General features: G+C 40.8%; 2 protein-coding genes across 3 annotated transcripts in view; one reads left to right on the top strand and one right to left on the bottom strand.

Moving 5' to 3' along the window:
- Positions 1–1,119, bottom strand: part of CDC40 (cell division cycle 40) — a 35,526-nt gene extending 34,407 nt beyond the window's left edge. The window contains exon 1 of the mRNA XM_042878980.1: positions 821–1,119. Coding sequence (XP_042734914.1) covers positions 821–1,012 — 192 coding nt within the window. The 5' untranslated portion in view covers positions 1,013–1,119. The remainder of the gene's footprint in view (positions 1–820) is intronic.
- Positions 1,120–1,928: 809 nt separating this feature from the next.
- WASF1 (WASP family member 1) overlaps positions 1,929–24,277 on the top strand; it is a 79,289-nt gene continuing 56,940 nt past the window's right edge. For both annotated transcript variants that reach the window (XM_042885988.1, XM_042885969.1), the window contains exon 1: positions 1,929–2,000. The gene's annotated coding sequence lies outside the window, so the exon portion shown is untranslated. The remainder of the gene's footprint in view (positions 2,001–24,277) is intronic.

The following is a 24,277-nucleotide window of genomic DNA, read 5'->3' as shown; positions in this document are numbered from 1 at the left end:
GCCAAGCGACCTCAGTCCTTTCTCATGCAGATCTTCCACCATCTTCACAGCACTCCTCTGGACAGTCTCTAATACTTTCATGTCTTTCTACATCCTTCTGTGTCCTCTTTATGTCCCATCAGGTGCCCAAACCTGCACACCTTAGGGCTACTTGATAAGCATGGTTAAGAAACAGTAAAAAAAAAAAAAAAAAACAACCAAAAATACTGTCATTGATTGAGCTAACCAATACACCTTGCTAATAGAGTGAAGAATCCATTCGTCTTTAACGTTCAAGTCTGAAATCCGTGCAAGTCAAGATATAATTCTCAACAAGGAATAAGTACAACGATTAGGATCGGTGTGAGGAACCTGGATACTTAGGACTGACATTCTCAGTAGCCAGAACCACAGTCATGTGTGGCTGCCATTCACATTATGTGACTAACCCTTCAGCCTCCCCTCTTATAAGCATCACTTCTTACGCATTTCCAGTTCCTCGTGTATTGCCTATCCGTGCACTCAGGAGTACTTGACCCTTATTCGTGTCAAAACAGCACTTGCACAAGTAAAGCGATACTCATGAACTGTAACCCTGCTTTCCCCCTCACTCGCTGTTTTTCTCAAACTATACGCAGAGAACGATTGTCACCTGCACTCAAAACAGTGCTTCTTTACCGCCTAGAGCTTTCTAACCCTAAAATAATTAGACAAAAAAATCCGGACGGAGTGACGGGCAAGCTCTCACCGCCTCACACACAGACGGCAGCTATACCCCGACACCTCCCCACCCCCCGTCCGGGACCCCAAAGGTGGACTCAGCTTCGGTCTGCTCCCGTACCTTCACCGCCACTTCCGGGGCCGCGTCCACGGGCAGAGCCGGGGGCGCTGCGGGCGGCGGCCGGAGGTGCAGCACAGCGTCACGGCTAGCGAGCACGACGGCGCGCTGTGGACCGGCATCGGCTTCGGGCTCCGAATCGGGCTCCGAGTCGGAGCCGCCGTAGGAGGCGAGAGCGGCGATGGCCGCCGACATCTTGGCGCGGGGGTGGCGGGGACGGGCGGGTCCTGGCAGCTACGTGGCTCTCGTCGTGGGTCTTACCCAGGGAGCGGGTCGGGCGGAGTGACGTGGTAAACGGTATCTCAGTAAAACTCTAAATACGTTTTATAGTATAAAGCACGGTGCTTTATGGGATATACAGGTGTCTGGGGCGGGTTTCGTTTCTCACTTCTGCTATCTGTTCTTAATCTTCCAGGACCGCCGGGCGGGACTACAGTACCCAGCATGCAGTGCGGCTCAGCCCGGCCGGAGGGGGGGGCTGTGCAACGGCTCGAGACGGGGGGACGGGGATTTCGCCACTGCCGCTCGCTATGGGCGGCCTGCTGCTTATTCTCTCGTACGCCGCGGCAAGCAGGCAAGCGGGGCAGCCCGCAAGTCACCGCGCCGCCAAGCTTACAGCGAACCGTCCCCGTCTCCACGAAGAGAGGGGACGGGCCACTGCCGCCGTCGCCAGGGGACAGCCGCGGGCCCGGAATGCCCCGCCCCCTGCCCGTGATTGGCCGTCAGCAGCCGGCTTCTGATACGTAACGATGGACGGCACCGCCCACCTCGGCTGTCGAAGGGGGAGGGGGAGCGCGACGGGCCGGACCGTACCACCTGTCGCCCGTGGGGGGGGTGGCAGCGCGGTGGGCTCGCCTCCCTGGCGCGGCGTGGACGAGGGGCGGCGGCGCGTGGAGCAGCCCGAGCGGCGGGCGGGGGCGGCTCGCTCCGGCCGCTGGGTAAACAGCCCTGCCTCCCGCCTGCCGCCCGCCCCGGCTCAGGCTCCTCCTCCCGCACGCGCTGCCCCGTGCCTATTGTGAAGGCTTCGGGTCGCTCCGCACCCCCGCTGCCTCCCTCGCGGCGGCGGCGGGCCGGTGGCCCTCCCTCACGCCCACCTCTCCTCAGCGGTGGTGCGCGCGCGCGGAATGGCCGCGGCCGTTTGAAGTCGGCGGTGCCCGGCGGGGGTGTCGTGCGGGAGCAGCCGGTAAGCGCCGCGCGGGTGGTGGGGGCGCGTCCGCCGCCAGGTGCTGCTCCGCCGCCCGGTGCGGGCGGTGACGTCAGCGCGGGCAGGTGCGGGGAGCGGGGGTCCGGGCGGCCGCAGGCCCGGGTGCTGCCAGCGCCGCGCCCCTCACGGCCCCCGCGGACGGAGGGACGGAGGGAGGGGGCGGCTGGGGCTCTGTTGGCTCCGGGCTCTGCGGCCGCGTTGCGGGGTTCGGGGCTGGAGCGGCTCCGGGCTGACATCCGGCTGCGGCGGCGCTCCGAGCTCCTTCGCTGCCCGCTCTCAAACAAGTGCTGTGCGTGCGCGATGCAACTTGGTCGCTTTTAGCAATTTAGATGGAAGAGATGTAAGGGGCGAAGAGAAAAGGCAGCTGGCGTTCCCCCGCCGTGCCTCGCTCCGGTGTTCGCCGTGCGCTAGGAGCGCGGCCGTGCCTCCTCTTTGTACACTGACTGCTATGGGGCTGCAGGTGAAGCCCCGCGTTTCCAACGCCGAGCCCGTTCCTTTGTTTGCGGCTGTGAAGGCTGAAGCGGGCTGCCGCGAACTCGTGCGGCTGCAAGCCGCTGTCCGATCGCACCTATCGATGGGGCTGACGGGTGTGCACGGGAAACCGCGAGGCACGCCGTGCCCATCGCTCAGCGCCGGCAGAAGTAGATCCTCCAACGCCGCCGGTTTGTCGGTGCCATCATTAACCGATTCCATATGAGTGCATTCCTTTTTCCTTGGCGTGCAGATGCCGGGTACTGCCTGAAGTTGGAACGTGCGCCTCCGAGTGCTTCGGGGTCGATCTGCGATGCTCTTATCTGCAGAACTGTGTTGAAAATGCCTAATTCTGCTTTGTTGTCCTCAATTCTGAACGTGCAGCTGATGGGGCCATGGTAGTTTTGCTTAAGCACGTTGAGCTATGTTGTGTCCCAACATCCCTGATCGCTCGCCGGTAATATTTAATCATTTCAGATTCTGGTTGTTTTCACTGTATAGCCTGTGAGAATCGCTGGCTGGTTTAAATTAGTTGCCTTTCTGGATCTGCCCTGGTACCATCAGGGCAGTAAGCACACAAGCACTTTGCTGAATAAAGTTTCTATTTGCTTACAATGTAGAAAAGATTAATTTTCAGCTAGCAGTCGGATACGACATCTCATTTTTGAATACGAAATGCTGACCTGATTATGTTTTAATTACAGAAAAAGTAAGTGTAGAAGGATAAGATGTGTGGCTCCTCTTAAAACCTGGTTTTGTTGAAAAAGCTGATGAATTGCCACTTGTTATTTCTGTCTAGATGCCGTGTTAAGCCTTAGTGATTGCTAACTGGGTGTTTTGGATTCAAGAAGGGATCGATCAGCATCAAATGAAGAGTGATATGATTTATAAGAACAAGTCTCCCTGATTACTGCATGCTGAAGTGTGTTCTGTTTTAATCACCTTCTCAAAACCGTTTTGGGCTGGTAGAGGATGCTGCTGGTTCTGAATGAAGGCATCCTGCATTGGTGGGTGGAAGATTTGGAATACCTGGCTTCTCGTCCATTTCACTCTTTCCACCTCTGTTTCTCCCTGTGGTTGTTTTGCCTCTCTTAGTCTGATTTCTCCAAAGATAGATGGAAATGCCCCACTTTCTGCAGCATTCTTGCTTTTGGAGCGAGCCGTTTGACACCTGGTGCTGACTGCTTGTGGTGATGAATGCTACACCAAGTGCTATCAAGCCTTTCTTGTTTCCCAGGTGAAAGAGAGAAATATTTTAAAGTAGGGCTTCTTTCTCTCTTTTAAATCATGTGGATGTTTGTAAGCTCTGATGTTTTGTTGGTTCTTCTTTTTTCCCTTGTTTAAAACATTTATAGTCTTGTGCTTCTGGGGGATCATGCAATGTCTAATAAGGTCTTAATGCATACTGCAGCTTCTCCCTCAGTCAGGACACTCGTCGTATCTTGACTTCACAAACTTAATGTTTTCTTAAGCAGTTACCTTTGAAATCTCCTATCCTTTTGTCAGAACTGTTTAAATTCAGCCAGCCATTTTCCAAGCTATTTGGAAACACATGGGGGACCCCCAGCCTTCCCCAGCACTTTCCACATCGGACTAATTTCCTTAAAAAGCTGGGCTAAGGTATACTGAATCTTACCTCAGTATTTCACAGTTTTCCTTCATGTTAGTTCTTTATTCCTTACAGTAGGTAACAGAATCTGTTTCTGAATGTTTTAATGCTTTGTCCTACTTTCTTTTCCCTTTCCAAGCGTTTTCCTAGCTCTTTTTTCCACCATGGGTGTGCTTTATCTCATACCCTGTGTTTTCTGCTGGCTTTTTTCCCCCACAGAAGATGCTGCATATAATCCTGCTTGTTCTCGTTTTTCTATAATTTTTTTTAGCACTCTTAAACTGCTGTCAGCCCACTTGCACAAACAAGTCACTTCTCATCCACCAAGATTTGTAAGTCTGCAGTTTTGAGGAAAAAAGAACCAACAGCATTCCAGATAGTTATCAGAGGTCTGAACTAGAATATGAGGCTCCATTGTCTAAGGGAAATACAATTTGAAAGAAAACAATTTTCTTTTTCTTCTCTTCCCATGCTCTTTGGCTGCCGAAAAGAGGTATCATGATGGAGGTCTTATCAGGTTCATGTTGCTGGTTTCTGATTTGAGCTTTCTCTAACCTGCTGGTATGTCTGAGGCATCGTAATGAACTCTAATTTTACTGCTAGGAGATAGAGCATCCTTTATTACTCATACTTTGCTTTTTCTGTCACCTTGGAGTCTCTGACGGCTGCAAGGGTGGTAATACTTCTTTTCCATTTCTTGGTTTTCTGGACTATGTCCCGGATTCTCAAAGATACCAAGGCGCCAGATTGCAATAGGAGTTGTGTGTTCCAGTACATCTGTGAATCAGCCTCTGAAGTTTTTGGGGAGGAATCTTGAGGTCATCTGACACAGATTACAAGCTCTACATTTCATATTTATGAGACTTGGTTTCAAAGAAAAAAAAAGATGCAGGATAGGACTGGAGAACAAAGTGGCTTAGGCTGTTGTGATTATTTCAGATGGCTTTGCAAACAATTTTTTTTTGCTGTGTGGAGCATGCTGTGTAACCTCTTCATGCTACTCAAGTGCTTCCACTGTGCTGTGACCCACATCTTGTAACACCAGCGGAACAGTGAACATCTTGGAGAGGCAACGAGATATTAATTATAGACTTCCAGGAAAATAAACTAATTAGCATCATTAGAAACTCTCATATCATTAGTATTGGATTCCTTAATCCTCTGAAATGATTTTAAATCAGTTAAAATGCAAAATATCATTGAAAGTATACACATTTCTAAAAATGTATTTATTGTAGGTGGAAGCTGAATTAAATGTTAGCTTGCTTAGGATATTGTCTCTTTCTGTTGACTTTTTATACCAGATAACTGGTATAAAATAGCAGTAAAAGTTACATTTTTAACAAAATACTTAATAGCAGAAATAATGGATGGTTTTCAACAACTTTATATCTGACCATTGATTGACGTTTTAGCTAAAAGTAATGTCTGTGACATGGATTTTAGTCTTCAGACAGCAGACTCCACAAAGGAGTAGATTATTATGAATGCCACAACTATCTGACATTTAAAGCTTATTAGGAAACAAGAATCTGTTCTAAACCCAGGTGGTTTTTCAACATCTAATAAAAGGCATTAAATACTATTGATGCGTTTCTTACTGTTATGATATTTTTAGTGTCTTTTTTTTCCTTCCCTTTTTTTCCTGCTGTGTGGCAAGCTGCGTTCATTTACTGGGAGTATTAATAAAATCTCTGATTTCTCTCTGGCTCTTGTTTTCCTGAATGTGGAAACCCTCAGTATACTTGAGGGTCTCCAAGTTTATTGGAAATTGGTCAATATAATATGAAGTTACTGAAGGGTAGCTTCCAAGAAATCTTCTGTAAGTGATCTCTTAAAATCTGAAAATTCGTGGGAGCTCTTAAGGAAAAAACATTGCCTACATGATTTTCATCACTTACAGCTGCAAGGTCCTGCAGCTGGAAGTACATGATGGCAGCAGACTCAGCAGACTGGTGGCATGCTTGGCGATACTAACTGGTATCGGTGACAGAGACAGTTGTGCCTCACTGGTCTGATAGGGGTTTTGTTTGTACTAATGACATAGCTGATGTTCTAGTTTGATTTTAATGTTGTCCTTTCTTGTGTTTTGGAGCTGTATGTGAAGGTTCCTCATAGCTGGCTATTAAATAAGGAAACTGTAAGGCAACAGGTAAAGTATTGTCATGGGTCACAGCCTCTTAGAGGAAATAGCAGAAATAAATGTTGAGTTCTCATAGGCGGAAGGTTTTGCCTTAAATTGAGATCTGTTTAATATTAATGATCTCTGGAAGTTGATTTATAAAGCCACACACTCCAAGTTGTTTGATCACATTCAGAAATACTGGAAAGGTCATTGGAGAAGTCTCCTTAAGCTGTGCAGAAGGACAGCAAGATGACAGGTAAGACTAAGTGTCAGTATATGTAGGACTGTTTTTTGGAGGCAGAAACCATTTATCTCTCTTAAAAGATACTAAGTTAGCAGTATTAGTATAACAAGCATATTTCATCATCATTGCAGATTGCTGAGGTATCCAAGTACCCAATTTATAGCTGTAATCAGAAGTGGAGAAAAAGTATCAAGAAGGAAGTGTCATTCTATAGGAATTCTGTAATTTACTTTTTGCTATTCAGAGTTTGTAATTAACCATCAACTGGTTTTGAGGAAAAAAAACAAACAATAACAACCCATAGGATTGTAGAGAGTTTGATACAAAAGGTAGGGCAGAATTTTTAGAGTGACTGAAAAAATTGTAAGTATTTACTGCAGGAAACAAAGAGCTGATCAAACAAATGGAGATTAGAAAGTGTTAAAGTAGATGTGAATTTGTGCTGTTCAGCAGCTGATGAGAAAGGGGAAAAAAAAGCTGCATTCCGAAAATGATAATTTATTGAATTTGTACCTTTTTACAAGGACAAGGGAATTGAGAATTTTCCCCTGCTTCCACTCAACGTACCTGTATTTGTCTTTGAGTATGTATCTATTATCCACTGTTAGACTGTTTCTCTTGAGTACACATAGCCAGCTTAACAGCCTTGCTTTATTTGCTTCGAACCAATGATTTGAACTTTACTCTTTCCCATCAGAGATGACTGCTCAAATAAATTAATATTCATTGAAGTGAGCTATTCTCAGTCTTCTGCATCTGAAGTGAATTTTGTAATTTCTGGGCATTGGAGTCATTGCCTGACAGTTTGGCGTAATGAATAGTTTCATACAAAATGAAACAGAACAAATCAGTGGGACAATGAGAGAAACTCTTAAAACAATATGTTGGCTATGGCTCTGACTTGTAGCCTGGGGTTCACTGATTCGAAAGCAAGCATGGATGAAAACTGATGTTTGAAGAGAGCCTACCTCCTAGGTCAATCTAGCAAGCTCAAAGAACATTGGAGGTGTAAAGTAGAGGAGCATGGGGGTCCTTTTGTGAGGGTAATTCTTCTTTCAAGTTATTTCTCTTCTTTAGTATGAGAACATCTGAAATAGATGGATGTGTTATTGAAAACTGAAAGTTTGGTTGATGCTGAAGTACTTTTCTAATGGTTGCTGTCTTAAATAATGTGTTACAGCATATCATGCAGCAGTACCTATTTGCCATAGAACCATGGAATGGCCAGTGTTGGAATGGACCTCAAGGATCACCAAGCTCCAACCCCTCCGCCACATGCATGGCCACCAACCTCCCCATTTAATGCTAGACCAGGCTGCCCAGGGCCCCATCCTACCTGGCCTTGAACACCACCGAGGTTGGGGCATCCACAGCCTCTCTGGGCAGCCTGTTCCAGCACCTCACCACTCTCATAGTAAAGAACTTCCCCCGATATCTGCCCTAAATTTTCCCTACTACAACTTAGAACCACTTCCCCTTGTCTTGTTATTATCTACCCTTAGAAAGAGTTGACTCCCCTCCTGTTTATAGGCTGCCTTTAGGTACTGAAAGGCTGCAGTGAGATCAGCCATCTCCAAAGTAATGACCATGAGCTAGCTAAAATCACAGTTGTCAGCTGTATTTCTGCAGTGTGATGCTGTTCACGTTTTGAGTACTCATGAACTCGTACCTTCAGCCACATTCAGGATGATGATGTGGGTTCTCATAGGTCCAGCCAGCCATATCAGGCAGGCAGCATCACTGTTGAAGAGCCATTGCTGGTAACAGAGCAGTTTTCCACAAATGATTGTCTTTGTCATGCAATAACACAGCACCCTCTGCAGTGATTCTGGCACAGCACTTCAAGAAATTCTAAGAACTTTTTAGGAAAATGACAAGTACTTTATAATTTGATAATAGATGTGAACTTAAGTAGTTCAGCCAGCTTTTGTAAAAATGGCGTGCGGACTCAGCTGTACAGTGAAAAAAGGAAATGCTTGACTTGTTAAATCTTGTTCAGCCACTGGCCATTGAATGCGTGTGCAGAAGTGCTTAGAGAGGTCTTTTATGCTCAGCTGGTTTGACCTCTTGTTGACATTAAAGAAGAAGGCTGTGATTAACAAAAAATTAACAAAATTACTAGCTGAGTTTGCTATTTCTTTGGAAGCCTTGTGAGGGACAAGGGCTGTGATTCTAGCTAGCTGAAGACATCTATTTAAAAAATAAAATCTGAGTTTGAAGGGGTTCTATATTTCTGTGGGAATTAACTTCAGGAAATCATCTTCCAACAAGTTTCATAACAGAGGAGATGTTCTGTGTCATACAGACCAAAATTGTATATTTTCTACTAGCTATGATGTTTCCAGTTAGACGTTGGAGATTATCTGTGGCTATTCTGTCTTAACTTCTTTAAAATTCATTCAATTTCTGACCACAAAAATGTTTTTTTTTCTCTGTTTAGAAAAAAAAATAAGCAGAAATATTAGTTTGTATTATTTTTTTTTCTTGTTGGAGGACAACTGGAACTCTGTGCTGTGCCTGAGGCAACTTTGCAGATAAAAACATATTTTAATTCCAGGATGATGAATGTACATGTCTTTAAGCTCTGGATTAGTTTCTGTTCCTTTCGCACAGTTATCTACACAATCTGCTTGAAAGGTGAGGGAGGGGCTTCATAACCCTTTACAAGTACTGGCAGCATTCATGAAACAGCTGATGGTAGCGATGTTAGGTTGAAGGAGAAGAGAAGGCCTTATGACTCCTCTGTCCTTGACCGATGCATTTTATACTCTGCTCACTTCTGCAATTGAGATAAACGAAGTGGTTCTCAACATCTTGCATATTCAACTCTCGAAGCATTAATATTTTCCTATATTATTTTGTGTTGAACTCTAGGGATCTTTGTAAGTGCACTATCTCGCTCACTGATGGCTTACTAAAGTACTACTCTGTTGAAACTTGTGGACCCTCCTTTGGAGTGTCTTTATGTATTATGGCATAGCTTGTTATACTCTGAAGCAGATTTTTCCTGTTGATCGGTTTGGTTCAATGCATGGACACCTTAATGAATGCATCTACTTCTGCAGGCCTGTCATTTTTCTTAATATTGAACTTGATAGCAATTGAACTCTCTCTGACTAGTTTTTAGAGTATTCTGATAGAAGATAGACAACTTATTAATTAGCGTTGTCCTAAGGTGATACTTAATCAGAGGTTTAATGTAGAATAATTTCTTGATAGAGAAAATCCTTTTTACTTTGAATACTTTCAGAGTCAGTCTGTCAAATGAGATAGTTCCTTCATCTTATCTTTTGCTGTTCGCTGGGATACAGTGAAATGTAAAGACATTTGTGTACAGAAGTGATCTGAACAGGTCATCTTCTATATCAAAGGCTTTGTGGAAGTGTAAGCTGTGGGAGGGAGAAAGTGTTGAAGCTTCTGAGAATCCCTAACCATATGATTGCTGGAGGTATTCTAGTCTGTCCCTGATTACTGTGAGTTTCTTTACTCACAGGCAGTAATCTTTCCACTGAAACCCTGTGTATCATTAGAGAAGGAGCATTTTGTAAAACTGTTAACTTTTACTGAACAAATAGATAAGTACATGCTGTTAAGGTGGAAGTGGCCAGAAAAGAAAACCATGAAAACTCTATGCTACAGTGAGAATGTATTGGATGTTAACTTACTATTCAGGCTGTTGATCAATTTTTGTTCCAAAGCATGTTAGCTATATAAAACTAAGGGCTCTGCTTGACGGTAACTTCCCAGGAGGCTGAGAAAGACATAGAAGGACAGATTCTTCTTTGCCCCTTTTTTTTTTATCCCTCCTTTTCCAGGAATTCATAGGCTCACATTTTAATTCTTTTGAAGTATGTAATCCAGGAGTTTTTAACTTTGGTTTCCCTCCTTCTGCAACAGTAAGCTTTTCCTATGTGGTTTTTTTTTTTTCTTGCAACTTTTATATGCAGTTTTTGAAGGTTAGTCTTTTGTACTAATTTTTAAGACATTAATGTCATTTAAGATCCCAAGGCACATCTGCTAGCAGTACTTATAGAATACTCAGCTAGCTCCAAACTTCAGCTGTGGAATAATTGATAGATGGCTTTTATTTCATGTTGCAATGTGAGGAGCCCTTTGGACATTGTTGTTGAATCTCCTTGGGAATAGTACTTCAGTTCAGAAGTGATACTTCAAAAAAGTATTTTGTGTCAGAACCTTTTATCTGTAAGGCTATAGTAATGTTGAAATGCCTGGAGTTCTGTGGAGGGAAAATGGATGCCCAGCTCATTGCGGGATGCAAGAAACACAACATGCATTTGAATGTAATGGTAATCATTGTGCTGCTCTGAGGTGTGGGTGGATTGCTTGCTTGTTTATTTGAGCTCATTGAAAGCTCAAAACTGGGACATGGTGTGGTCCCACCGGAGTGAAAGTGTTAATTTTTTGGTAGAATCATTGTCTTTTGAGATGAAACAGATTTACACGTCACTTAGTAAGTCTTAAAACTATTCAGTCATAACTTAATTTCCAGATCAAAACAGTGGCAATTACTGATGTAATAATGTTCTTTCTGTTACAAATGCTGTAGGGCTATATAGATGTAATTACGGTCTTAGTGCTTCAGTACACTTGTTGTCCAAAGTTGGTGAAAATTTGTTAGTGGAAAATAAACTTCTTGCCTTTTTAGAAAGTGAAAGTTTTGCTGATACTGTTTTCTATTTGTGCAGCTGCAGGGATTTTTAAAAATGTATATTCTGTAACTAATGGTTACCCTAGAGAAGGAAATTTGTCTATTAAATACAGTTAGCTACTGTGTGAATTGGGCAGAGAAGTGAAAACTTTGTCCAAGGCCAACATGAGCTGAAATTTAATATGAAGGCTGCTCCAGAAATAATGCCTCCTATTTTATCACATTGGTCCAGGATGTCAGGGGTGGATGGTGGTGGTACAGCAGTAGAGGTTGAAGCTGCTCACCAGTATTCGTGGAGGAAGAAAAACTTCAGAGACCTTGTTCTGCAAGAACAAAAGAGCAAGATTGCTATAACCAGGGAATTGTACTTGACTGTAAATGTTGGTGAACCTGACTGTTTAGAAAAACTGCCCACTGCTTGCTGCTGTGAATTCTGGCTGAGAGCTGTCAGGTAAATCATTTGTCCTTGGTATTCTGTCCTGTTTACTATCTACTTTTTTTTTTTTTTTTTTTTCTACTGACAAGTAAAATGCAAAGAATGATGTCCAATGTCCTGAGAATATATATTTCTTTGAGGGTGCTTCCTGTGTTCTAAGTTTGGAACATTTATATTTTTATTTATTATTTATGTTTCTAATAAGAAAGAGGTTTAGGCAGTTAATAAATGAAATACAGAAGGGCTCTCTGGATGATATATTGTGTGTACCAACTACTGAGTCACGGGGTAATGCTTGCTATTGTGAATCTTGAATAGTTTTGTGAGTAGTAGAAGAAATGCAATGGGAAGGTGAATAGCGTCCTGATTTGTTTTCTTGTAGCATCTTTAAAATCTAGTCTCCCTCCTGGAGGTAGGAGGTATGATTCTGGGCTCCCAGGAAACCAAAGCAAAAAATTATGCTTTGGAGGAGGCAGAACAAATACAAAAGGTGGGCAACCGTATCTCCTGGTCATATTTTATAATGGAAAATAAGAACATTTGATTTTTTTTTTTTTTTTTTAATAAGTGTGAAACAGTTGTGTTCATCTTTAGTGGATAAATACGCTTGCTTGTAGTTTGAATCCAACAGATGAAATCTAGAAAAGGGTTGAGTAAGAGAACTACCTCTCATCATTTTCATCTGTAGATTTCTAGGTTACGCTGTCTCTGCGTTACAGCATGTGGGGAGTCTGGAAAGCCAAGCATAAGATGGGGCTAAAGCTACCGAGTTTGGTTTGTTTTCTGCTGTCTGCATACATATACTCTACTTTTTTAATTAGATCTAAGGTTTAAACAAGGTCTAACTTTAATGCAGAGTTGTTTGACTTTTTTTGTGTGTGTGTGAGAATAAAGCTGTGCATGCAGTACTGAAGAATATCTCTGCTAAAGGAAAGATATATCTACAGTTATATCTATGTAAATGGAGTAATGGTGTTTCTTAGTGCGTTTCCTGGCAAAACAAGGTATTTTTGCTACCTGAAAATAGACATCAGTATTTTTTCCTTTTCACAACATTTTAGTATTGAGTGAAGCAAAGTTCTTAGATGCATTTTGGGCAATTTACGTTCGTTTTATTAATGTTGAATTTATGTAGTATTTATATAATATTAATAATCTTGGGAACAGATTAAAAAAAATAGGCGGAACAGTAACTGTAGTATCATAGTTTTGCAGGAAATCACAGCTGTAAGAATGCAGAAATGTATTTGAGAAGTGATTACAAATATATCTTTCTCACCCAAAGTCAGAAAGATTGTGTTCTTTCCTGGATGTATAAAGCTTCAATTTGCACCGTTTTCCTTCCAACTTGCAGTGGAGGATGAATTTATGAAAGCGATCTGTTTCTGTAGGCAATAGAAAAGCTCCGAGCAGAGAATTCAACACTTAGTAATGCTGTTCCATCTTTTCCAGTGCTTATTACCCATAATCATTTCTCCCCAAGTCTTGTGCTGTAAACCTCCGTTGCTGTAAGGCAGCTGCTAAGAACACAAAGTGAACCTCTTCATAAAGGAGTGGTTTTCAGTCCCTTTTCCTTGGAGCTCCTGAGCAGTCAGTGTGCTGCAGTTGGAGTAATGCCGACTTCGTTTGTGCAGCCCTGCTCTGCTGTACCCCTGTGCTCACCTGCAGGGCACAGGTGAGGACAAGCAGTGCAGTGCTTTTCTTCTTTCCTGTTCCATCTGCCAGCCCAGGGTGGCCTCAGACACTTTTTGTGAAGAGAACCTTAGCTGCAAGGGATCACCTCAATAGCATACTTCAGCCCGGCATTAAAAGCCTTCCAGATTGATGGCTACTCTTTGAAAGATCTCTCCAGATGTAGCGTGACTGCTGCATTTTTAAGAGTAGAAAAACCTGCAGTTCTTTAATGTTCTGTTGTGACAGGTTTATAATGGATATTCTGTAGAATTCGTAAGTCGCTCTGTGTCAGAACATTTTGAACTTCAGGTACAACAGTCTAATTGGAGTGAACGTTTCAGTCCATCCTCTGCTGACCTCTGCAATACGCATTATTGCTTGGGATGGGAGTTGCATTCATTTGCTGGTTAAACAACTTCTAAGGCTGTGTTCTGCTCTCAAGAGTGCAGTTTTCTTAATGGGATTTCTTGAAGATGGCCGTAAAAGAAAGACAATAGCTACTGCTGGAGGTATTAAGAAATAGAGTGCCATGCGAACAGGCTGCTTTAACTAACTCCTGAATGCAATTTTTCTTGATTCTTCTAAAAGTAATTCTCCTCCCAACATTAAAATTGACAAAAGTTGACAGCATGTGTTAGCAGACAGTGATGAAATGTTGATTTCTGCTTTTCTGAGTAAGCATTTAGGTTAAAAAATAAAAGAAATGTAAGCACCACAGTAATACAAACTCTTAGGAGTTGTTGCTGCTATCTTATATTGTCCTTATTTTGTCTTTTGATTTTTTTCCTCATTTCACATTTCTCCTCTTTGTTTTTTTCTGCTGAATTGCTGTATTTTTTTTGCTTGGAAAGTATGTGGTTTGAGCAAGACGCAGTAGCTTAAGTTGGAAAGTGAGTTTCTGTTGACAGTTCTTGCCATTTCTCTGCTTGATATGTGAACTCGTATATAAAATGCTTTCTTCTCTTCTTGTGGTAGAAATAAGCATTTTGTGTGTGGTGAAGCAGAGTCCTGGACTAGTTTCAGTGTGCAGATACCACGCAGTGCCAGTGTATTCCAACTAGAAACTCTTGAAGCAGGTGTCAAGCTCTACTTTACATTGGCATGGCGCTTGGATGCAAGTATGTAGAAGTCAACTTAATCATTCTAACAGACCATAATACAAGTTGTAAATTAAAGATTTTTGCTTGGATTTTTTTTTCCTAGTTGCTAGAAATTATGATACATAACTTTATTTCTGTTATTATTTTAGTTCACAACATTAAAAATGAAGCTTTTCACTTTTTCAAACAGTTTAAAGGTAGGAATGCTGATAGATGTGCTGTCCTTTGCTTATTTTTGCAAAGCATCGGTTCATCCTAATGTAAGCAAGCAGAAAACTGCATTTAGTAGCAGCACGATTTTACACTGAAAGCTAAAATGTGTAGCAAGATAAAGAGGATGGCAAAGGAATTGTGTTTTGACTGGTAGTTCTAGAATGTACAGATGATTAAATTTGAAATAATCAGTATAAGTTTAAGATTGATGGATGTGTATGTGAAGGGAAGGTAAAATTTGCTGTAGGAATTTTGAATTCCTTATGATGTATAGTTTAAAAAAATATTTTTTTGTTTGAAATTGTTAACACTTCCCACACAGATGTAGTTTTTATGTTATGCTATCTAAAGCTTGCTCAGGAAAGAAGTTAGCTAACTCAGTGCATTTGTGTATGTGTAGGGCTTGAGAAAATACCTTTCTAAACAAAAATACAGTTAGCTTTAAAACTTGCTTGTGCTTTCACTGTAAGTCTGTGTGGAATTAGTGGGAACATAATAAAGCTGTAATCCAGGGTATGGAGAGTGGACTTTTTTTTACCAGCCTATTAAAACCAGACTTATGTGCAAATTTAGAGAATCTTGTTAATTTAGAAAGGAATGGATTCAGCTTGAAATGGATGCAACTTGAAAACACGTAGCTTTAAAAAACAAAACAAAAGCCACAGTTTTCTCTTAAATCATCCTTTTAAGTCCCTGACCCTTTTGATTTTAGTATTAATATTCTCAAGGTTTTTCTGTAATTACGTATGTTCATACAGTGCTTTTATTATATAGAGTGTTACATTGAATCACAGGGTGGCCGGGGTTGGAAGGGACCTCAAGGATCATGAATCTCCAACCCCCATGCCACATGCAGGGCCTCCCTATTTAATACTAGACCAGGCTGGGAAGAGATTATGTTAATGGGACAGCAGAAAGGGATTAAAGGCCAAAAGGTGTATTAGGAGGGGGAAACTGAATCTGGGAGCTAGAAAATGGAGAAAAGATAATTCTGGTGCTTGGAGAAAAGGCAAGGGAGTTTTAAAAGAAAGCTCTAACATCCTGCAGATACATTTGAGAATAAACAGAGAGAAACAGTAAGGGAAAGGAAAATGCCTTATGGGAAACAATATCCTATATACAAATATAATTGGTTGGGAGGAAACAGTAACTGAGAACAGAAAATTGGAGGAGTATGTAAGCAAAGGAGGGGGGAAAAAATACAGTGCATGCAGAGGATCAAAATACGTACTCATCCTAAGCCACAGGGCCACTTAAGAAAGGAAAAACACATGAATTTAATTAGTCTTATAAAAATATGAGAGGAGGAATATGGGATACAGAATTAGGTTAAATTTCTACTTGAGTTTAGAAATCCCATGTGGATTTGAATGGTGTATAGATGTCACTAAGAGCGTCTTATGGTCTGTATTTATTCGCACAAGCATCTAGGCAGACTGATATCCTTTTGGCCTTTTTTTATTCATTCTGTAATTCTGAATACCAGTCAGGCTTTCATCTTTCATTCTTGTAGATTCTTTTCTTTTTTCTTAAAGATTCATTCTTCATGTTTAAATCAAATGATTTATCATTCATGTTTAATCAAATGATAATCAAAAAATTAAATCAATCATGTTTAATCAAAGATTAAACATTCTTTTTCTTAAAGATAGCAACACAAGATGCTGTGGAGCCAGTTATTTAAGTATGGGTATGAAGCTTCAGTAGCTTATGCTTTGCTTGGCTAAACAAGCTAACAATCTGCACAAGGCCTCAGCAGTGTGTGGTTTTGAGAACAAAATCTGAAACTTCACGGCTAGGCTAATATGTTGTATGAAGTTCTTACCTCATTGATATTCTGAAATTGAGGCAGGAACCTTGTCTGTGTGGCTTTTTAATGTCTGTATTTTAAAAAGGAATGGTTTTGATATGGATTTTTTTTTTTTTATCCTGTAGGCTCAGTGAGTTTCAGAAATACGCTTGTAAGAGTATAAGTTGTCAAGAAAGTCTTGTGGTATCAATTTCATTGGGCAGCACCTGCAAATCACATCAACCTGCAGATCTGGGGTCTTAGGATAAACTGGATTAGGTACTTATCCAAGGTTTTTATGTTTTTTCCTTTTGATAGTTTACTTCTAACTTGGATTAATTTTCATCTCTTGTTAGTTCTTAGACAACCTTTATGGCAGGAGTGGAAAGCTAGGAGAGGAAACTGCAGGAATGCTGTCTGTGCTGCTTGAAAAAGAGAAGTGATTATCAAGTTACTGCCAAAGTATTCATTGCAGATTTAAGCAACACTTTGCTGAGAATTCTCTTAAAATGCATTTCTGCACTTATGAAGTTATGGGAACTTTGCAATTTCGGTAGAGCCAGGCTTCCTATAAAAATGAGTGGGCTACAGTGGTCAGAAGACCATTGAGGTTCTTTCAGGATGCAGCCTTTTCTCCTGTCAGTTTTCAATCACAGCTTGCTTAGTTTTACACCATTGTGTACACATTGGAGTAAAAAAAAAAAAAGTAAGGCATCCGTGTAGGTTTGGAAATGGGTGACGTTGTGCATCAGTTGATCTTTTGTTAGAAATAACTCTAGTGAGCATTCTATGCAGTTGTAATCTTGTTCCTCCAATTATAGAAGTAAACAGCCCTTATTCTTAAATTCAGATTGTTCCACAATAAAATAACTATGGTAAATATGCTTTTTCCAAGCTAGAAATGTCCAAATCTGAGAGTCCCTTAAATGAACTTGATTGTAAGTGCAGCATTATGGATGGGGAAGCTTTGTTGATGAGCTATGGGTGTGAGGGAGTTTGGAATAAAATAGACATTAAGGGTGGCAGTTAAAATGCAATAAGATTTTATGCTGTCAGTTCTGTAGGCAGTAGGAGGAGACTGTTCTAAATCAAATAAGCAGTTTGTGTGCGTAATTATCAGTAATCAAATGCCATTTCAGACAGACTTCTTTAATTGTTTATTTTACCGGGAGAACAAAATATGAAGTTTATATTAAAAAGTTAATGGGCAGGAGAGGTTTTTTGTATGACACTGGTCTCACCAAACAATTCCTTAGTTTAGCATCGGGAGTGGTTCAGTTATCTGCTTCAAATGAAAGGATTCGTTTTTTTGTGGTTGTAATTCCAAGCTTCCTGCCCATTTCATTTTGTATTAAATACCACTGTTTAAGGGGAGATAGTCCAGTAATTCTTAGAAAACCGGGTTCACTTGTCTGTATCTGTCTCCATCTATTCTTCTTCTTAACCTTGCTGTTTTATGAAAGTAATTAATACAACTACATTATGGATGTGATGATTAGGGAGTGTGGTTTGTCAAGCCCAGCTTCCTGCTCCACTCAGATGCAAGAAATCTGGCCGACATGAATCCTGCCCACCATCTTTGTGGGGATGAGTCTTGAACGCTTACAAGAATGGATTCCAAAGATGGAGCTTTTTAATATTTGTCTTTGGATCTAAAAAAAATTCCCTTTTCTAAGGGAAAAAGAAGTATTTGTATTTTAATTTTGATCTTTATAGTGATGGGAAGCTATTGGTACTGAAGAGCTGTGTAGCTGTAAGCCTGGCATCTCTTGTAGTAGCAGCACCAGTGGTAGGCAGACAGTTGCTTTACATGGTATTACCTGTGTTGGTCTTCAAGGATGTCCTCCCAGTGGACTGGCAGTCTATACTACATGTGCTGAGTATGTTTTATAAAGGAATTAATCCCTCTGTTTTAGGGATGCAAATGCCAGCAGCTTTCAGAGGCATTACTTGTACTGAAAGGATGGCAAAAAAGGGCAGATATTTCAAAGACAATGGTACAGTCAGAATGTATCTGCACTGAAACCTGCTTTATAGTTACTTATTGCAAATGCAACTATTGATGTATTTTTATTGGTACAGTTAATATTGGGATTTTTTCAGCATAAATAATGAGATCAAACTAAGCTTCTTTCTTACCACTTTTATATTTAAGTCTTTCCTTTGAAGATAGAATTTGAACAGGAGGTGAGGGAATGAGGTTTGATGTATTTGTGTTTGAAGAAATTAGGTTTTGTTAATCTATTGTTTGTTAAAATTGTAAAAGGGGAAAAAATTGAAAGCTTGCCTGGCAATGTGATTTAGTAGGTTGTTTTTTGATATTACAGATAAAATTAAAAGCATCCATCATAGTGTTGTGGATAGGAAAAATAAAATATACCTTAGAATTGTCATTGCAGTCTAATGTTCATCTATTAATAACAGAGAGAATAGCAAATAGTTTGAAGTGGTTGATATTAATGAAACTGAGAGGAAGAACGCAGCTGTACTTCTGTGTAAAAATAAGAATAATAAAAAAAATTACTCAAATATATTTTTCCTGTGTTACTCAACTCTGATTTTGTTACCAGTTTATCAGCTAGGACTGCAAGCTAAGTCCTAAAAGGCTTGTATCCAGTAGCTACACAACAAACACTGCTAGTAACAATGCAACCCTCCTGTGCACACACCAGATGTTCTTTCTTTCTTTAAATTCATATCCAGGATAGCTGCTTTAGAGGTGTAAAAAGAAGCTGGATGTTCTGTCTCTGAAATTGGTTTTCTCCTGCCTTTGACAGCACTTCATTCGGTGCTGTAAATTGAAGGTGATCAAATACGGATGATTTCTATTGCATTCCAAAAAACTGTCTGAATCTGTAGTGAATGCAAACTGGATGACAGAGGCCTGTTGTGATTTTTCTGCACTACTATTTGAAATCTGTAATGAATTTTCAAGTATTTTTGCTTTGGTACAGTGGTATTATATTGAAGCCAAAAGGCTGGGAAGTGTGGTGCTTCTGATCCCAGGCAGGGAACACTCGATCCGTAATGAAGGTTGGTTTTCCTTGGCTGGAAACAGTGTCCTGTTGTGTGAAGCCCTGGAAAGAAGGGATGAATTTCCAATATGCTGCTAGATTTCAAAAGAAAAACCCAAGCAGAGTTGCTTATCCATCTTATGTTTGCCTTGCCTTTTATTTATTTTTTTTTTTTCCATCAGCCTGGTCTGGTATTAAATGGGGAGGTTGGTGGCCCTGCATATGGCAGGGAGGTTGGAAATTCATGATCCTTGAGGTCCCTTGCAACCCTGGCCATTCTGTGATTCTGTGAGCTGGCCAGGTTAAACAAAACTGTAATCCCCTTAGATATCATGTCAGTACTGACTGTGGGAATGGATGATAGGATGCTGGGATGTCTGTACTTCCTCATTTTGACTGCAGGATAAACAAATGTGTTTTTTAAACTTACAATTAGTACACCTGCTGAAATGCAGGGTTTTTCCTCAATGCTATTGCTCTGTGACAAGAGAGTTTTTATAATCGTATTTTCTCATTCAGAAGAGCAGTAGGAGGAATAATTCATTTAAATATGCCAAATCATATTTAATTTGTTGCTTAGCAGCTGAAGCAAGTTACGGAAATCTCAGAGATGGAGCAAATACTGCTGTGGTAAAGGGATTTCAGATCAGTTAGCATACTAACTGCTGTTGCTCTTGAAACTGTTGCTTAATATTACACTAGAGTTTGCACTGAGGGGTGTCTTCTCCCAGCAACTCATGTTCTCATTAGCCAAAATCATTTTAATGAAACCTGGAATGACAGCAGGAGAGAGATAAGAGTTAAAATAAGCAACAAAAACAACTGAAGGGGACAAGGAAAGAAAAGATGGGGGAAATAAAAAAAAAAAAAAAAAATACTTTGCCTTCTGTAGCCTCATCAGATGAGCACTTGATTGGATACGTGGATGAGAAAACGTAACATATCTCTAGTCTGGATGTTCAGGAATTCTCTTGAAGCCAATTGAATTTACAAGTTATTTCACTGTGGAAGTTCAGGTGTATGGAAAACACACTAACTAGTTGTCGTTATTTTGAAGGTGTGGCTGATTCAATTTCACACTGCATAGGGGAAACTATATTACAGCTGAAGTTTTTATCATTTGGTCTTAATTTCACCATATATAGTTGGATACAAAGCGTAGTAATAACCATAGCAAAGGCAAACAAACTTTGAGCACGGGCAGTTCTTTCAGTGTTTTTGTCTCCAATATTTTGTGCAGGAAAAAATCACTAGTAAGTGTGCAGTGGATCATAGTCTATTTAAATGTACCTTCAGATTGATTCAGCAGTAAGACGTGTACAGAACTTCCGACTAAAAAAGTACGTGAAGACTTTAGCCTTCAGCTAAGCATTAGGGTGTTTGCAAATACAACCAAACTGCTCAGGGTATACTGAGGAGCAGGCTGAGCTGTGCAGAGGATGTTCATATGTGACTTTAATGCGAGACCCGTCTGAGGGACTGCTATATCTGTAAAATTCCAAAGCTTATGCAGTGAAGATGGTGTAGGCTGCAAAATGTTTTTACATTTTGTGGTCTGAAGCACGCCTGCTGTCACGAATGATTCTTCATGAAAACTTAGAACCATTTGGAAAGGACAGTCCTTTTCGTCGGCCAGTTGGTGTATGCTGATCTCTGTCCCTTTGTTACCCGGCTTGCAGCCTACAGTCAGTTTTCCTTCCTCATCAGTAGGGAGTTAAGAGTTGAAGCTCTCATGTGATGAGTACAAGGGTGAATTTTTTTTATTTTTTTATTTTTTTCAGCCGCCTCCAATTCCTCAGGCTTTTTTTTCCCCTTCTTTTAATTTGTTTTGGTACAAGGATAGTGCTCACTGCTTTTTTACGGTTTCTCTTTCTGGTTTCAATGAGTAATCATTCTGTGTGGGCAGCATCAATTTGGAGGGGGCTTTTATACATAGGTAACTGCTGCAGAAGGATGCTGAATATTTATGAAAGTTTTTTAAATTAGCAGAATATTTATTACCCTAATATAGAGAAGGAAATATATACTTTTCAAAACAGGATATGGAAACTGTTAACTGAGTTTTTAGCTCAGATTCTAATTTTAGGAAGAAAAACGCAAACATGGTACAACCTGATTATTTCTTTTCTCTTTTAGCATGAAATGTATCTGCAGTTCATTTGTCTTCGAAGAATTTGGTTTATGCAGCATCTTTTTGTTTAAAGGTATTTATATACTTCAAATCTTAATTGGATTTAGTAGCACATGTGAGAAGCATGGGAACTATCTATTTTCTTTCATATTAGAAAGCTTAAAGGGATAGAGAATCTTTGTGGAGTACTTAAAACTAACACTGTAAGACTCTTGGCAGAGGAGCCAAGTCCTCAGATTCCTTATACCCTAATCTCAAAATTATTCCTTCTCATTTTTTGGCATCCAGAATTGAGTTTCAGAGTCTTTTTTTAGACAGTTGCAAAAATGCAGGTTACAGAATAGTGCAGACTTAAACACCGTACTTATTAGCTTTTGGTGTTAACATCCAACCTAGTCTGTTTTTTTTTTTTGTGTGTGTGTGTGTTTTGACAGACCTGGGTTCTGTTGTTGTTTTCAACATTTTCAGTGGCAAAAAGAAAAGACTGAAAAAGATGTTGGGAGCATCACTGTGTTTCACTGAAATTCAAAGATAATGTTGCCAGTTGACAGTGGACATCTAATGGACAGTTTGTTTGCTGAGTGAAGCCTTAAGGGAGGTAGTCTGCAATTAAGCAGTGAAATCATCGGAAATGATCTGTTAGGTAGTAGTTTCTGGCTTGAAGTATAATATAAGACCAACTCCTGTGGAGGACATCTGTTCTTCTCTAAAGTTATAATCAGGTAGACTTTTCTGCATGTTGTCTTTCATATGAGCCATAGGCTTATAGGCCAGAGGCATTTAGGTTACACTTTCTTGTCATATGCTTGATTCTAGGAGGTGGTCTCTGTATTTCTGACATGATCAGTACTTGTTGCATACTACATGTGCAGTACAGCAAAGCACCAGCATCAGGGTGCTGAGTTATATAGGTGAGGTCTTCTTCCATCTTCTCTTTTTCTCCTGCAGCTGTATGGTCTCTGCTGTGGGACTGGCTGTGTGTCTCACAGGGAGGGAATGACAGCCAAGTGTCAGTGAAGAGCAGGCTGCATTCACAATGCAGTTGGATTCTTTGGCAGCCCCCTTCCCTCTACTGTGTGTGAAAGTTCCTAAATAAAATGTGGACTTTATGCCAAACAAATTGGGATGATTGGCTACAAGTGTATCTTCAAGTAGGTCATTCAGGAAATGGTTGTATTCCAAAGGGGCTGGAGATATTCTGATGCTCATGCTTTTCTCTCTATTTGGTGTTCACCAACCAAGCACTGGATTTGCTGTGTTGAAATGTCAGAAATGAATATATTCTAATTTAGTGAAGCACTTGGTTCTTGACTGTTTTACGCGTAGAAAGAAAGTGGCTCAAATTACTCTAAAATAAATACATGTATTTTTTCATTTGTGGGGTGTGGAAATAAACCTCTATTAAATAAATATCTTTCTGACACCTCTGGTTTTTTCTTTTCTGCATTTTTTTTTTTCCTGGTCAGTGTAGAGAATAGGGAGGGGACATTGAGCACCTGTAGAGAGAGATGAACTGTACTCCCAAACCAAGAAACTTCCCAGAAGTCTCCCTGCTCTTTCAGCTGCCTCCACCTGAGGAAATGTTAATTGAAGAGCCTAACCTTTACATACATAACAATGCCATTGAGGTATTTGGAGATAATAGTGCTAGAGACTTTAAAGTCAGCACATTTAAGTGGGACTGGGGCAGACTTTGTGGATTTTTAGGGAGAAGAAAAACTCAGTTATGATCGTCTCAATAAAATTTATTGAAATAGACACAGCCCAATTTGTTGCTGTCTTTTAGCCTAGTGCTGACTCTACACATAAGCAGAGAAACTACCGAAGAGTGCCTACACATCTGTCCCAATCTCTGTAAATTTATTGAAGGATAAATACCAGGGGAGGAAAAATCTTGTGATTCATTGAAATAATGTATAAAACTGTCCCTGTGCTGTACTCAAGCATGTGATAAACTAACTATAACTTCTAATGATGGTTATAATTTGCTTAATTTAATGAATGGATAGAAGTCATAGAATATGTAGCAAATGCTGCTCTAAGTGCCTCAGTTTTGGTTCTTAATGTTTGTTTTCACTGTGATTAATACAGAGTTGGGTATGTGTGCTCTAAATGTTCATGACAAAATATTTTATGATATAAACAAAAACCAATTGGCAGATAGATGAGGTGGTAGTGCTGTTGTTGAGGGGGACTTGGGCAAGCTGGAGAAACAGGTTGGCAGAAACCTCATAAATTTCCACAGAGAAAAGTTCAAAGTCCTGTATCTGATGGGAAGAATAATTCCAGCAACTGGCATGTGCAGAGTCTTTACTGGCTGGAAAGCAGCCTGGTAGGAAAGGAACTGGAGGCCTGTCTAAGTGTGAACAAGCAATTCATCTTTGTGATGAAGAAAGCCAGTTGTGTGCTGAGCAAGATTGGCAGAGAATCTCCAGTAGGTCAAGGGAGTTAATCCCCCCCTCAGGCATTACAGCTGGATCTACTTGTGGGCTGCTTATTGCAGAGGAGAAATGGACATCTTGGGGTAAGTCTAGTGAAGAAAAGCCATAAAAACATTGAAGGGATTGGCGTACCTGTAGTGCAAGAAGAGAGTGAAAGAGCTGGGATTGTTTAGTCTGGAAGGCAGAAGGCTAGGAGTATCTTGCCAACGTGTGTAGGGGGGGAGGAAAGAAGATGGAGCCAGACTCTTCTCAAACAATACTGAATAATCACATCTTCTCGTGCTAGCTGCTAACCAGCTTTCATTTTAACTACTGTCACTTTAGCTGTTAGATAATTGTA

Source organism: Lagopus leucura, unplaced genomic scaffold (assembly GCF_019238085.1).
Source record: "Lagopus leucura isolate 7727_CA_CO unplaced genomic scaffold, USGS_WTPT01 Super-Scaffold_73, whole genome shotgun sequence".
Taxonomy (NCBI): domain Eukaryota; kingdom Metazoa; phylum Chordata; class Aves; order Galliformes; family Phasianidae; genus Lagopus; species Lagopus leucura.
The sequence above is the reverse complement of the archived record's forward strand: the minus strand, read 5'-3'. Positions and strand labels throughout refer to the sequence as shown.